This window comes from Lepisosteus platostomus, chromosome 7 (genome assembly GCF_059453375.1).
Source record: "Lepisosteus platostomus isolate fLepPlt1 chromosome 7, fLepPlt1.hap1, whole genome shotgun sequence".
Lineage (NCBI taxonomy): Eukaryota > Metazoa > Chordata > Actinopteri > Semionotiformes > Lepisosteidae > Lepisosteus > Lepisosteus platostomus.
The window spans coordinates 30,165,425-30,179,303 of record NC_142617.1 but is presented as its reverse complement, the minus strand read 5'-3'; the positions used below and the strand labels follow the sequence as shown (position 1 = coordinate 30,179,303).

Here is a 13,879-nt window from a genome sequence, read left to right as displayed (position 1 = left end):
ACATTGTGTTTAATTTTCTGGACTTTTCTACAGTCACAGGGCACAGCTGCTCATACATTCCATAGGCCCACACATCAGTCCTATGCGAAACAAGTTTAAGTTTGTCCGATGCCAGTGGGAGAGGATGAATCCAGGCAGGAAGATAGTGTTTTGTCAAGGTGACTCTCAGAAATTTGGGAAACTGTACGTTGAAAACTTTCTTTGTAAGGAATATGACATTGGACAGGTTAATAGAAACACTGGCAATTAACTGTCACAAAGGCGTTCTTTCCGAACCCTATGCAGATGACACAATCCGGGGTAGAGTGAGGAAAACACAGGGAAAAAAGCATGCAGGAGTCGGGAATGTAAACAGGGGGCGTTTCCATAGTGTACAGGTGTTCAGGGGGGTGAGTCAGGGGCAAACAATCCAAACCAGAGTCCAAAGGGAAATCCAAGAGGGAGGCAAAAGGTCCAGAGCTGGGCGGTCCATCCGAGACGAGGACAAACAGGATTAAAAACCGGACCAGGATCCGGTGGAGGGTCGGGGGGAAAAGGGGGAACGGGACCAGATGCTCAGATCCCGGACTCGCTTGGTACGGGAACCAATGCAGAGCCCGGAACAGAGTGGGCGTCTGGCTTTTAAGGTGGGCTGGAAGGAGGCTGGAACAGGGGGCAAGTGCACAAAATCAAGTCCTAAGTGAAAGAGCCGGAGCGCCCTTAAGGGGGAGGGACTACAATCGTGACACTTAACAATGAATCTTAGGTCTAGTTATTTGGTCTAGGTCTTCAGTCACCCTACTCCTCTGTTAAATTTTCTTCCAGGTTTGGCCACCAAGCAATGCTCTTTACATCAGGGTTTTCATAGAGTGAGAAAGTATGCCATATACCACCATCTCCTGCCACTTTGCTGTTACCTATTGCTACCTGAGCTTTATTGCTCTATAGAGAAGGGGTGTTTTTCCAACCCTGGTCTTGCAGTAACAGTTGTTTTATGGTTTTCACTCCATGTACATTCTTGATCACATGCTAATTTTAGTTTCTGTTGGGGGTATATTGGTAAATTTCATTTTCAGTTCTTAAAAGGTCAAATGGGATTTGCATTTGGTATCACTCCTGTACCAATTTCTACGTTTCAGAAGCGCCCTCATTCAGGGGTTCTGCCTGAAATGCAATTAATTGGACATCTGCATAAGGAAAAGTTCCCACTGTGGGTGTGGGACACAGTGTTTTTCCCTCCAGTGTCTGGTCATTATTAATTGATCAACTAGTAAAGGCTATAAGGCCTAGTAATGATCAATTATGGCAAGTTTATTGAGATGAGGGTGTGAATGTTGTTGGAAACACTACCTAAAAATAGAGTAAATAATAGGATATGTTAGGGTAGGGAAGGAACACTCAGGAGTGACCAAAGATACAAGTAAAGTAAAAGATTAAAACAACCATGCATAATAATTAAGATGTAAATTAGTATTTTGAGTTTCAGAGCTCAGATGGAATGAAAACCAGCAGACAAAATATACTTCCAGGATGTGGGTTGAAAACAGCTTGTGTAGGGCATAGACAAATGGACAGAATGTTAAGCTATTACTTCTCAATTTTTCATTTGTGTTTAGGGTTTATTTTTTTACATCTACAAGAGGTGTTTTGTAGAGAAATCATTAGGGCAGTGGAATTGGTAATACTGATTCCAGGTTCTCTGAGTAATTACTGTGTTTTTTAACTGCTGTGTGTAAATGCAGTTGATTAGACAATCTTCTGCATTGCTTCAGGTGTTCAGGGTTGAGAGACTGTTACTGACAAGGTACCAACAAGCTTCGCAATGCAGTTACTGTGTGCTCCCTAAGAAAGGAGGTCGATGTGATTTACAAAAGTTCTTGTGTTTATTGAAAAAATAACCTGTACAGAGTGGTGAATGCCATTTGTAGGACTAAACAGTACAGTACCTTAGGTGACTCAAGTAATTTGAACACACAAGGAATCTCACAATAGACATCAAAGCAGGTACAGGAGGCCTTATTGCAAAGATCTGCCTATTCTGTTGAAAGGAAAACTCCAGAACTGCATCCCCAGACTGCAACCAAACACCCAAACACCAACTAGCACTGTGAGGCCCTCAACATACCAAATATTCCTATAATTTCACTATGAGAGTGTGACTTCTAAACCCTTCACCAATTATCTAGTTAATTTACTAATTACCACCCCTGAATTTATTTTAATAGATGCCCTTAACAGCCTCTAGTGGCAGGTCAGCTGTTAAGACTCCCCTCAAAGACTGGCCACAGATTGTTTTAGAAAATCATGAAATCAACTTTTTCTCCTCTTGTGTTTCTCATTTTGTCTAGGATTAAAATTGTTGATTGTTAAAGAGATAACATTGTGTTAGTGATGCAAACACAGAGTTGTGGATTCCACTGTCCCCAACTCACTAGCCTGCTTGAGCAGCCTGCTGAGTCACTGCTACATGTATTTACCTCTTTGAGGAGATCTTCACTGATATTATTATTGAAATAATTATTATTATTGAAATAATTAATTTCTTATATAATGTATTTAGATTAATTCTTGGTAATTCTTACACCATTAACTCAGACCAAAGCATGAAATGATTAAATATGTTGAACATAAACCACAGCAAACCACAGCCATTTAACCTTTAAACACCTACCAGATCTGTTGCAATATTAGGAGGTGATAGTTTTCATCAGAAAATAGCTTGTCCCAGATATTTCACTGGGTTAATGATATAGTGTTGATTTAAGAATGAGCACTATGACTCTCAAAAATAGAGGAATTATGATGGCAGTGGTGCTTCTGTGATAGTGAGTTGGTAGGTTAATTGGCTTCTAAGGAAGCTGATCCTGGGGTGAGTATGTGTCTGTATCTGTCTGCCATGGGATGGACTGGCATCCCATCCAGTGTGTTCCTCACCTTGAGCCATCTTTGGCATCTGTTTGCCAGGATAGGCTTCAGCTCCCCTGAGACCCTGAATTGCATGAAGCAGTTAGAAAATGGATGGATGTAGCGTGCACAGTAGTATGTTTATCTACTGTACATGTAAAACACCTGGTTTATGATAGCCATTAAAATATTATTTTACCTTGCATTATTATGCACTAAAATAAGAAGATGAAAAGAAAAAGAAAAAGTTGCATATTTAGACAATAAAATTATTATTACAACAGAAAAATTATAAGATAATAATAATAATAGCTTACACTTATATAGCGCTTTTCTGGACACTCCACTCAAAGCGCTTTACAGGTAATGGAGACTCCGCTACACCACCACCAATTTGCAGGATCCACCTGGATGATGCGACAGCAGCCATAGTGTGCCAGAATGCTCACCACACATCAGCTATCAGTGGGGAGGAGAACAGAGTTATGAAGCCAATTCATAGAGGGGGATTATTAGGAGGCCATGATTGGTAAGGGCCAATGGAAAATCTGGCCAGGACGCCAAGGTTATACCCCTACTCTTTTCCAGAAACACCCTGGGATTTGTAATGATGACAGGGAGTCAGGACCTCGGTTTTACATCTCATACGTAGGACGGCGCCTTTTTACAGTATAGTGTCCCAGTCACTATACTGGGGCATTACGACCCACACGGACTGCAGGGTGAGCGCCCCCGGCTGGCCCCACTAACACCTTTTCCAGCAGCAACCTTAGTTTTCCCTAGAAGGTCTCCCATTCAGGTACTGACCAGGCTCACACCTGCTTAGCTTCAGTGGGTTGCCAGTTGTGAATTGAAGGGTGATATGGCTGCTGGCATTAGATTGTAAGAACTTCTTATCCAACAGCTTTACTGAATTGTGAAAAAAAGTTTTTATTCTAAGTGTCTTTCCTTATGGATCTTCTGTGATCTGTGTTTATAATGTCATGTTTTTTAATACACACGTTCAGTACATTGTTTCACAGGACCTTTCACAGGTGTGATCTATTGTTTAAACTGATGGTATTTTTAAAGATATTAAGCTACAGATGATAAATGTTTCCAAATACCCGCAAATTATACAGACAGTTGTGCTAATACACATGCAGTATTTACCTATCTATATAATTGTATATTTTTTAGATACTATTGTGTGTCATACACTATTGCATACACTGGTGTATGGCTCTTGTAATAACACTGAAATTACTTTCTCATAATATAGATTATGACTGCTAAAAACACAAACTGTTCTGACTGACTCATCGGAGGTACGAGATAGGAGGTGGTGAACTATTTTCTGCCTGGAGCAGAAATTGACCATTCCCTGTCTTGCCTTGTATAACAAAAAGGAAGACAAGACAAACCATGTAATGCCCATTTCAGTCAAGATATATTGCTTAATTGGCTTCTGCAGAGCCAAACATCCATATCACATAAAGATCAACCCAACTGACTGTTAGTGCATGCTGAGATAGGGCGAGTGCAGACTAAGCTCTGTTGTCAGAAACTGTTCAGCCAGACCAAATAACTATGTATGTAAGAGTTTGACAAGAGATCCATAAACCTAATTGAATTATAGTCTAATATGATGCAGCAGACAGTATAGCTTCCATCTTTCACACACCAGTCTGCATGGAGATACAATTACATACACACCCTGAAATCACCATGCCAACCTTCTGAAATGGTATAATCCCCTTCTTACTAATCAAGCCTACCTTGAATTATACTGCAGAGATAGGATTGACCTATTTTTACATTACATATTGTAGGATTTTACCTCACATTTCATAATAAGATCACACATTCTTTAATAAAACACATAATTGATTATTTTATATTGTACTGAGAGACTCAGCTTTGGTGTTTAATTTTAACTCTTCAGCACTGCCAGCCAGGCTGTGCCGTTTCCATGCAACATGCTACTGCAGTGGAGGATTGTGGGATACTCCTGGGAGATGTGTGCAAGGAATATAAAAAGAGATGCTATGTTAAGGGGGCATCTATAAAAAACAAAGCCACACTTGATTAACTGCATTCAGTGAAGAGGCATCTTGTTATTTTGAGAAATATAGAATGAACAATTGTCAGCACATAGCCGTGTTTGCCTAATGATGATATAAAAATCAACAGTGCATTTGTTTCTTGTCCCATGAATTTAGATTATACAGAACTCTTCCTTTGCAGTTTAATACTGCAGAGAAATCCTTAGCTCAGGGTTTCACTAAATCAGCATCTCTCCTGCCCAAGTACTGTATGTGCATCAGAGATTGAAAAGCAATGAATTTTGTAGATCTTCCCTGTTTTTTTTTTCTTTTGCAACAAGTTCTGGAGCTTAGCAATTCTCCTCTAGGGTTACAAGGTTGCACAAACCCTTTTAAGAGATTCATTTTTTCCCTGCTTCTCCTTAAAATTCACATTTTGTCTTTAGGGACTGTCAACTTTTTACTCGATCATTTTTGAAAACTGAAAACAGAAAACTACTGGTGGACAGTTTATGCTAAATTAAATCATCCTTTAAAAGCATAAAATTATGGATAGTATAAAGTATTGAATTATTAGAGAGAATTAAAGCATGAATGTGCGTGTTAGTAATTATTGTATGGAGATCATTTTATTGTTACAATTTATAAAGGAAACCAGCCAACATTAAGTCATGAGAAAGTTTAATTAGATTCCTGATTCATTTATGTTGATGAATTATTTACAACATTATTTATGCTCTTATTTTCTAGAAACATTTAGTACTGTGCATTTCCTTTTAAGTCTATTTATTCTGTTGTACTCCTCATAGCAGTCAAAGAAGGGATTATGTCTAAAGGACACTAAAAAACTTTTGGATTCAAATTAGAAATGTAGCTATGAACTTTCATATTAAAGAATAATAACTGTTTGGGGTACTTTTTTCATTTAGCCAAGGCAGTATATTTGAAACCATAGAATATTCCAAACTGGTAACCATATTCTCACTGTATTTCAATTATGTTTTTTGCAAGTTAATATAATGTCAGATGTTTTGATATTGACAGTTTTTTCAGCATCAGCAGACATCAGTTCCATGTGCTTCCTTTTGTATCAAAGCATAGACACATTTCAAAGACAGAGTAGCAGCAGGAAGTCCGCTTTCGTACATCTATCCCAGTTATTCCCTCTCAAGGGCTAGTGTATTAATAGCTGGTAGAAAAGGGATGTGAGGCCAAATTTGATTTATACCAGGATATCCTGAAAATATAAAAGCAGTTTCCTTCTATTTTTCTGTGTTATATCCTATGTTTCTGCATGAATGTATGCTTTAGTTAATTATAGGAGCCATGCTTGTGTGTACTAGGTCTTACAAATAATCAGCATACTGTATGTGTTAGACTTCTGTTCAACCAAAAAAATGTTGAAAATGTTCAGAGGAGACCCAAAAAAATGTTAAAAGTGATGAAATGTGCAATGAGTATCATACAATTTGTCTTTCATTTTTGTTTATTTTTTTCACATTACAGTAAACAGGGTGGACAGGGTGGCATATTGGTTATAACTGCTGCCTCACAGCTGGGTTCTGGGTACAATTCTGACCAGGGTCTTCGGTCTGTATGGGATTTGCACATTCTTTTTTTTGTGCTCCTGTGGGTTTTTGTAAGGTGCTCTAGTTTCCTCCCAAAGACAGGCACATTATGTTTGATAGGTTATGCTGGTGTTTCTTCTACATGAGGAAATCTAATCTCCTTTGTTTATTATTTTCAGCCTTGTACAGAGCTGCCTCAGTGCCTGTCTCCCTTACACCCTGTGTATTCAGTAAAAGTTTTGATTCAGAATATACCTCAAGAAGTAGTAAAAAATACTTATTGATTTGACCAAGCTTAAAAATCAAGTAATACCGAAAATATTTCCAGAGAAGCTCTAGGCCTAATGAGCCAAAATAGTTATGGATATTTTTTTTTGTTTGTATGGGTGATATGTGATGTACTGATCTTTCTGTTTTTAGCTACACACAATGTAATTTCGCCATTTATTTTTATTATCATTTAGTATCATGATATTACATGAAAACAATGAGCTAAGAAAGTGTTTAAAATCATTTTTTTCAAGATTTTTTTAATTGAAGGATTATGAAAATGAACACACTTTTGAATGCTTTCCAACCTGTGACCGTTAAGATCAGTTCTGCTTTACAGTCTTGTCAATGCCATAAGTCATGAAAGTTTCCACTGTGATTATTGTGAGGCTCATAGTCTCCACTCTGCAGCCTGAAGTTCATATACTGTAGTTTGTGAATATTCAGTCTCCAAAGTTTAGACTCTAATCTTGTGAATAAACAAGCAACTGTTTACAGTAAGCAACCGAGTGAGAAGGTTGTTTTTGAAACAAATATGTCTTTGTATTTCCTGAAGTCACTAAAAAATGAATGTCTTTATGATAAAGTACACTGGCTCAACACATTTCCAGCCTCCTGGAGCCTTCAATCGTCTTGTCAATGTCTGAAAATTGCTGTATACTATAACTAGGAGGAGACAGGAGAAAGTGGCTCTGAAAGGATGCCCTGTTTGACTACAGCTGACTGAGCATATAGTTCATACACTATTCCACAATGTATTTAGTGACGTTCATTCAAATCCTGTCTGTATGACTATAGACTCGCCTCTCATGTGTATTTTTCAGTGTTATTATATTTGTATAAAGAGGGTCTTTTTAGAAGAGTGTACAGTGGCTTTCACACTATATATATCACAATTATAATGTTCATGTATCAAGAGTTATTCATAGCGATCCTGTCATTCAATTGGTTTTGTACAACCTTTTAAAAATAAGCTTGAAATAGATTTAATGGGAATATATTAAACACTAAGATGTTTTTGACAGTGAGATTTGAATTTTACATTGTAGTTATGTAAGATTTTGTTATACACCTTATGTGATATGCCTTGTCAATCACCTGCTAAAAAATGAATATATGATTTACAGTATAAGTATCATTCCAGAATGACAATTTTTGCATTCCTAAATAGGGGGGTTGCTTATATATAACCATTTTAGATTGAAAACACATAGACACTGATAAATTACCATTATAATTCTGTAACTGCAGAATATTGGAAGCAATTTTAATTCAATTTTGAACTAAAATATCAACCACAGTGTTTCTGGTCAATGTTAACAATGCAAAAGATAACAAATTCTGTTACAGAAATTTCCTGTACATTTCTGTACAAGTGTATAAAAATACATATTTGTGTCAAGGTGTTGTAGCACTTGTTTACATTCAGTTTTTAACTTGTTTGTTAATTTTCATTTTAGATTCTTTCTTTCATGTATCCAGTGATATCACAGACAAATACCCTCATTATCTGTCATTATCTGTCTTTCACTGTTAAACAGATGTGGTTAGCTGTGTTTAGGACTTAGGGAGATTTATGCAAATATACTCATTGAATGGCAAATTGTAACGTTCCACCAAGTACTGGTCATAACGTCTTTTCTCTTATACAGAAAAACAGTTGGAGAGCAACTTTCTCTACTAGAGGAGGTGGTTGCATTTTCATACAAAAAATAAATTAAGTTATTTAACAAAGACAATTGTGTTGGTAGGTCAGCTTGTGTGTGGCTTCTTTCTGTGTCTCTACGGAAAAAAAGGAACATCATCAGGGTCTGGTTTAAATTTTCAGTTCCCCAAATAATGAAGGGTAGCGTTTTGTAAAATATTTATATTGTTTTTTACTCGCTAGAATAGTCTAACTGCAATAAGCAACAGAGGAAAATTACTGCAGAGCTCTGAGATTAAGTATAAATTTGGGGTATGTTGAAGCCAGACTCATTTTATCTGTTTAAGCTTGTTGAGACTTATAGAAAATTATATACCAGTGCCTCCAAAGACAAAAAAAAGAAAAAGGCGAGAATATGGTTTTGGATTTATTTAGTTGTGTATTTTAGATTTGCATTCTTGTTTCCTCTTTTACTTTTTATCTTATAGACAATCAACATAGCTAAATTAAAAAAAATAACTACTAGCATAACAGCAGATTCAGTGAGAAGAATTTGTGCATTTACTTTAAGTTTCTGAGAACATGTGTTGATGAGTGTTAATGGTGTTTGGGATAATGTAGTATTTGTTTTTCAACTTATATAACAAACAAATATTATAATTCAGAGTTCAACAGTGTGCTGCTTCAAAAGCACTTGATGTCCATAATACAGTGCTCATATTCAATCAAACGTGTTGTTTTATAAATGGGAATATAATGTACTGTATGCACATTTGACTCTGAGCTCCTAATGCACTTACAGTACAAGAAAACAATAGTATCGATTGACTATGCCTTGGCACTGGGAGAACAGGGTACAATAATCTAAGCACCTCAGTTTATTTTCTGCTCTGTCTAAGAAATTTTATCTGTAATCTCTACATTTTTCTTTGTTGTGCTTCTATTATGCTCTTTTGATTTTTGTGATTGATATCTCATATTCATTTTATTTCTTATAGAAATGTAGTGTGGCAACATGTAGTGTGGAAAAGCAAACATCACTTCAGTCTTTAATGTTTATCACTTGTGCCAATAACAGCACTAATTCCTTTTCTTGCCAATATAACTAAGATTAAAATGATTTTCTTTTTAAAAATGAAGAATGTTGTATTATATTTATTTCCTGGAATTATGTTAGGTTTATTTCTTAAATATTTTTTTAATTAAAAAAGGCTTCCACATAAATTTTTGCTAAACTGTATTCAGGTAGACATGTGACTTCTTGAAAGATGAGTTTTTCTGATCAAATTGCAGACTTTTGAAGTTGTTTAAGATAAATTAAGAATTTAAAGTCTGCAGCTTAAAGCAGAATACAAATGTGAAATTTTAACTGACTGTCACAATACAACGATTGATAGAGTGCCCTAGATTTTTATTTTTTTTAGATCACATGGTTCCGAACCAAAATGAGTTTGAGGAGCAAAGTGGTATTATCATCACTGTCAGATTAATGTGACTTTTCCCTTTAAACATTGCAGGAATAGCAGCAGGGGGCATAGAGAGAACTGTCACCATTTTCACTCGCTCCTCTTTCTTCTCCTCATCACTGGGCCAGTACAAAACTGTGTTAAATTCACTTGTCCATAAAGTAGCTGATTTTTAATTGCCTATTCATTTGTCACATCAATTGAGAAATGCTGCAGTGTATTAATCTGAATGTCAGCCAAGGCAGATGTGAAGGGGTAAAGAAAGAGAAATTGATAGGAAATGCAAGCAAGGAGTGGAAAGTATTTATTTAGTCATTTATTAAATTTAAAATCACATATATATATACATATATTCATGTATGTGTATACTTTATATAATATGCATGATGTCAATTACATACTATACTATATTTGTATTATATATTATAATGTAGTATTTATTTTTTTCTCTTGTATTGTGTTAATAGTCTAGTTCACATTCTCACTGACCTCTTGTAGATCAGAAAGTGTATATTCCTCTTGCAATGTCTTGCTTATTTGACTACTGGATTTTGTAGTTCTACAAAATTTTGAATTTGAATATGAAATGGAAGGAAGTTTGAAGAGCCTTTTTTCCACCCTGAGCTGACTGCTATGGCCTCATTGGAAGTTTAGTGAATATGAATTGAAGTGGGGGAGGGACAGGAGGAGAAAAAGACAAAGGGATTAAAAAGACTGAAAGAGAATGGAAGAGCAGGAGACAGTAGGAAAGCAAGGGAAGCATTCACTTTTTTACAAAGCTTAGTAATTTATCTCTAGCCCCTTAGGTTTCACACTTTCTGCTGAGACACAGTGAAGAATCTTTAAAAGCGAGAGAGGGAGAGAGAGAGAGAACAGAGAGGTGTGGGTAGGGGAGAGAAAGGGGAGGGATCGTCTTTGCGTCTGTCTCCACTGTCATTCGACTGCTGTGCAATTCAGCAGCAGGAGGGTGTGCTGCTGAAAGGAGGGGAGAAAGGGAGAGAGAGGGAGAGAGAAAGAGAGTGACTGGTCACCACTGAAGCTGCAGCAGCAGCAAGCCAAAGACGGAGGGAGAGGGAGAGAGAGGAAGAAAGGACTGGATTTACAAACGGAGCAAATAAAATAAACGGATTAATTCAGCCTGAGTGGACTTCTTCTATCCCTCTTTTTTTGGGATATTTGCTCCCTGACAAGACAGGGATCACTGGTGGTGGATTTTGTTTTCTCCCTCACTGATGCTTTTAAATGGTTCCATGCAGGAGGGATGCTTGGGGCTAGTGTGAAAGGCAACGAAGTAGATATCAAGACAGACCTAGAGGAAAGTGCCAAGGCATACGTCCAACCAGAGGGAAAGGGGACAAGCATGGCATCCAAAAGGGGCAAAACTGGTGCCCCACAAGGTTCTTCCAGGGCAGAACTGAGGGTCTTTCGGGCAGGCAGCTCTGAAGGGCGCTTGCCTGTGTCATCTAACCTCCGCAAACAGAAATCCCTCACCAACCTCTCCGTCCTGACGGACACAGAGAAGAAGATGCATCTTTATGAGCCCAAGTGGTGTGATGACATGGCCAAGCCTGGAGCAGGGTATGTCAAAGGGAGTAAGTCCAAGGAAGGGAGTGGGGGTGCGCCTCTGACCCGCAACCTCTCCAAATCGGAACACTCACTCTTCCAGGGGAAACTGGCTCCTGGAACACCAACGGGTCCGCCAAAACCTTTCAGTCCTCTAGCAGCACCCTCCAATCTTGGCAAGCCCAGCCGTATACCCAGGGGTCCATATGCAGAAGTGAAGCCCATCAGCAAGGCCCCAGAGGCGGCAGAAGATAGCAAATCAGATGATGAGATTCTCTCCAGCAAAGCTAAGGCTAACAATAAGAAGCAGGCAGGCACCCCAGGTGCACCCACTGGCAAGGGGCACGGCGATGAGGAAAATAAACCTTACTTGAAGGTGGACCCTGAGTTGGTTGTGACAGTACTGGGAGATCTGGAGCAGCTGTTGTTCAGCCAAATGCTGGGTGAGTTGTCCTCTCATCTCTCCCCTGTTCTTCCAGCCTTTCTCAGCTACAGTATACTTGATCAGTGCTGGGTGCAGCCAAACAAACTGTATCTGGCTTGCAAACAGATTGAATCTTGCATGCATTGGATTTTCCATCACTAGAAGGAAATGTGCATAAACATCATCTGTTTTTTTAGCCATTATTAGAGCCAGCATGACATTGCATGCCATAAATCTTTTTCAGTGGATTTCTCTGATTCAGCTTTGGATTGGTAGAGGAAAACAGTTAATGTATTATTACTTATTCTAAAGTAGTTCTAAACCAATGGAAATTTAGAATACTGTCACAGCATTATGCTTGTTATTTTAATATGATATAGTCTACATATATTGTATGTATAGAAATTTGTGTATAATATCGACACATAAACATTTTTTATTTCAGGGAACTGGTCTAAACAAAGCTATGTATGAATCATTTGTGAAATAATTTGGAGATGTCCATTACATTTGGCTGAATTTAACAACCCAAAAGGACCATTAACCACCACATTCATTCATGTTCATTTCAATACAAAAATGACATATTTAGCTTTCCCTCCACCTATTCATCAATACTTTTAACAGATGGTGTATTCCCTGTTTATAACTGGAGATTTTTCACTAAACACATATTTAAGGAGGGGTTATTATGGTTTTGAGAATCTGACTGTTTTCATGTACTGTATTAAGGAAAAAGGTGACAAGAAACATGACAGATAAGATTATCAGTAGCACTCAGCAATGCTAAATGTCTCCTCAGGCCTTTTTACTAATCTTAATATAGCAAATGTGCTGCTATTTTTTAAATCATTTTCTGACTCCCTATGATTCCTTTTTCTTTACAAATGTAAAAAGCAGGAACATCAGGCAGAGAACAGTCCTTTCTTCATTTGAACAGATTAGCATTCATTTCCTATAAATCCAAATCATATCAAAATAATGAATAATGATTTTTTAGACTATTAAGTGAATATTAATATTGTAATTGTGATTAAGTGTTTCTTTAAGGTGCTGAGTTGGTAATAGTATGAGTATGTAGAACAACTTTTTTCAATTTGAATTGCGTTCAACGTCTAACTATTGAAATTGTCCAAATACTGTATATCCAGACACATCATTTTTAAGTGGAATCAACATCATTCTTGACCTACTAAATTACGTCACCATTTTTTTTTTCAAAACTACTAAGGCAAATGCGTCTCGTCAGTTATTGATGCTGAATGCAGGAAGCTCTTTCTGTTACAGATAATTTATTGCTGTTGCCTGGATTTGCTGAGGAGTCTGCATCCTAAATGTTCGCAGGTTAAGGGGTTAATGATGTTTTCACTGTCGGATTCTCTCCACAAAATGGACTACCAAACCAGGCTACCCACATCAGTACCACTGAAAGGAGGATGTTGATTATATAGTGCTCTTTGAATGCATGATTGTTTACCCAGCAGTTTGCCTGTGTCTGAACACATGAAAACCTTTACACTTTCTTACTTTTGCATCATATGTTGTATTAATGATCTTTTTTAACTTCTTTGACACATTCTTCGTTTCTATCATTGAGATCAAATCTTTGTAAGGAGGTTGTTATCCATGCGAATCAGATGAAAATCAAATACCACAGCCTAATAAATATTTATAAATGAAATGCATAAAATGTAGCTTAGTCATATGCTTTACAGCAGCTGTATTGGCACAAAGGGATGTAAAACATAACTAATTTCTAATTTTCTAATAGATACTGTATATGTTGATAAAAAAGAAATTAAACATGAAACACAATTAAATATGTACCCGGAAATTTTTAGAATGCTTTTCTGAAATGTTATAATAATTAAATTGTAAAGTAGAAGGAGAATCAATCTTATAATACTGTACTATTTGATACTACACATTTAGAGCTCCTCTTTTTATTCTTACAAAATTACTTCAAAAAAAGAATAGAAAGAACTGATAGATGGACTGAAGGAAGCATGCATATAATGCAATATTGCCAAGTCTTC

The 13,879-nt window shown here is 37.1% G+C and overlaps 1 protein-coding gene across 7 annotated transcripts in view; it reads left to right on the top strand.

The window, feature by feature from the left end:
• nav1a (neuron navigator 1a) overlaps positions 1–13,879 on the top strand; it is a 257,779-nt gene that overhangs the window by 68,521 nt on the left and 175,379 nt on the right. For 2 of the 7 annotated variants that reach the window (XM_088639809.1, XM_088639808.1), the window contains exon 1: positions 10,502–11,862. The exons of 4 other annotated variants lie outside the window; for them this stretch is intronic. In XM_088639809.1, coding sequence (XP_088495935.1) covers positions 11,118–11,862 — 745 coding nt within the window. In that variant the 5' untranslated portion in view covers positions 10,502–11,117. Of the gene's footprint in view, positions 1–10,501; positions 11,863–13,879 lie in introns of those variants that run through there. One more of the 7 variants, XM_088639812.1, reaches the window with a different exon arrangement.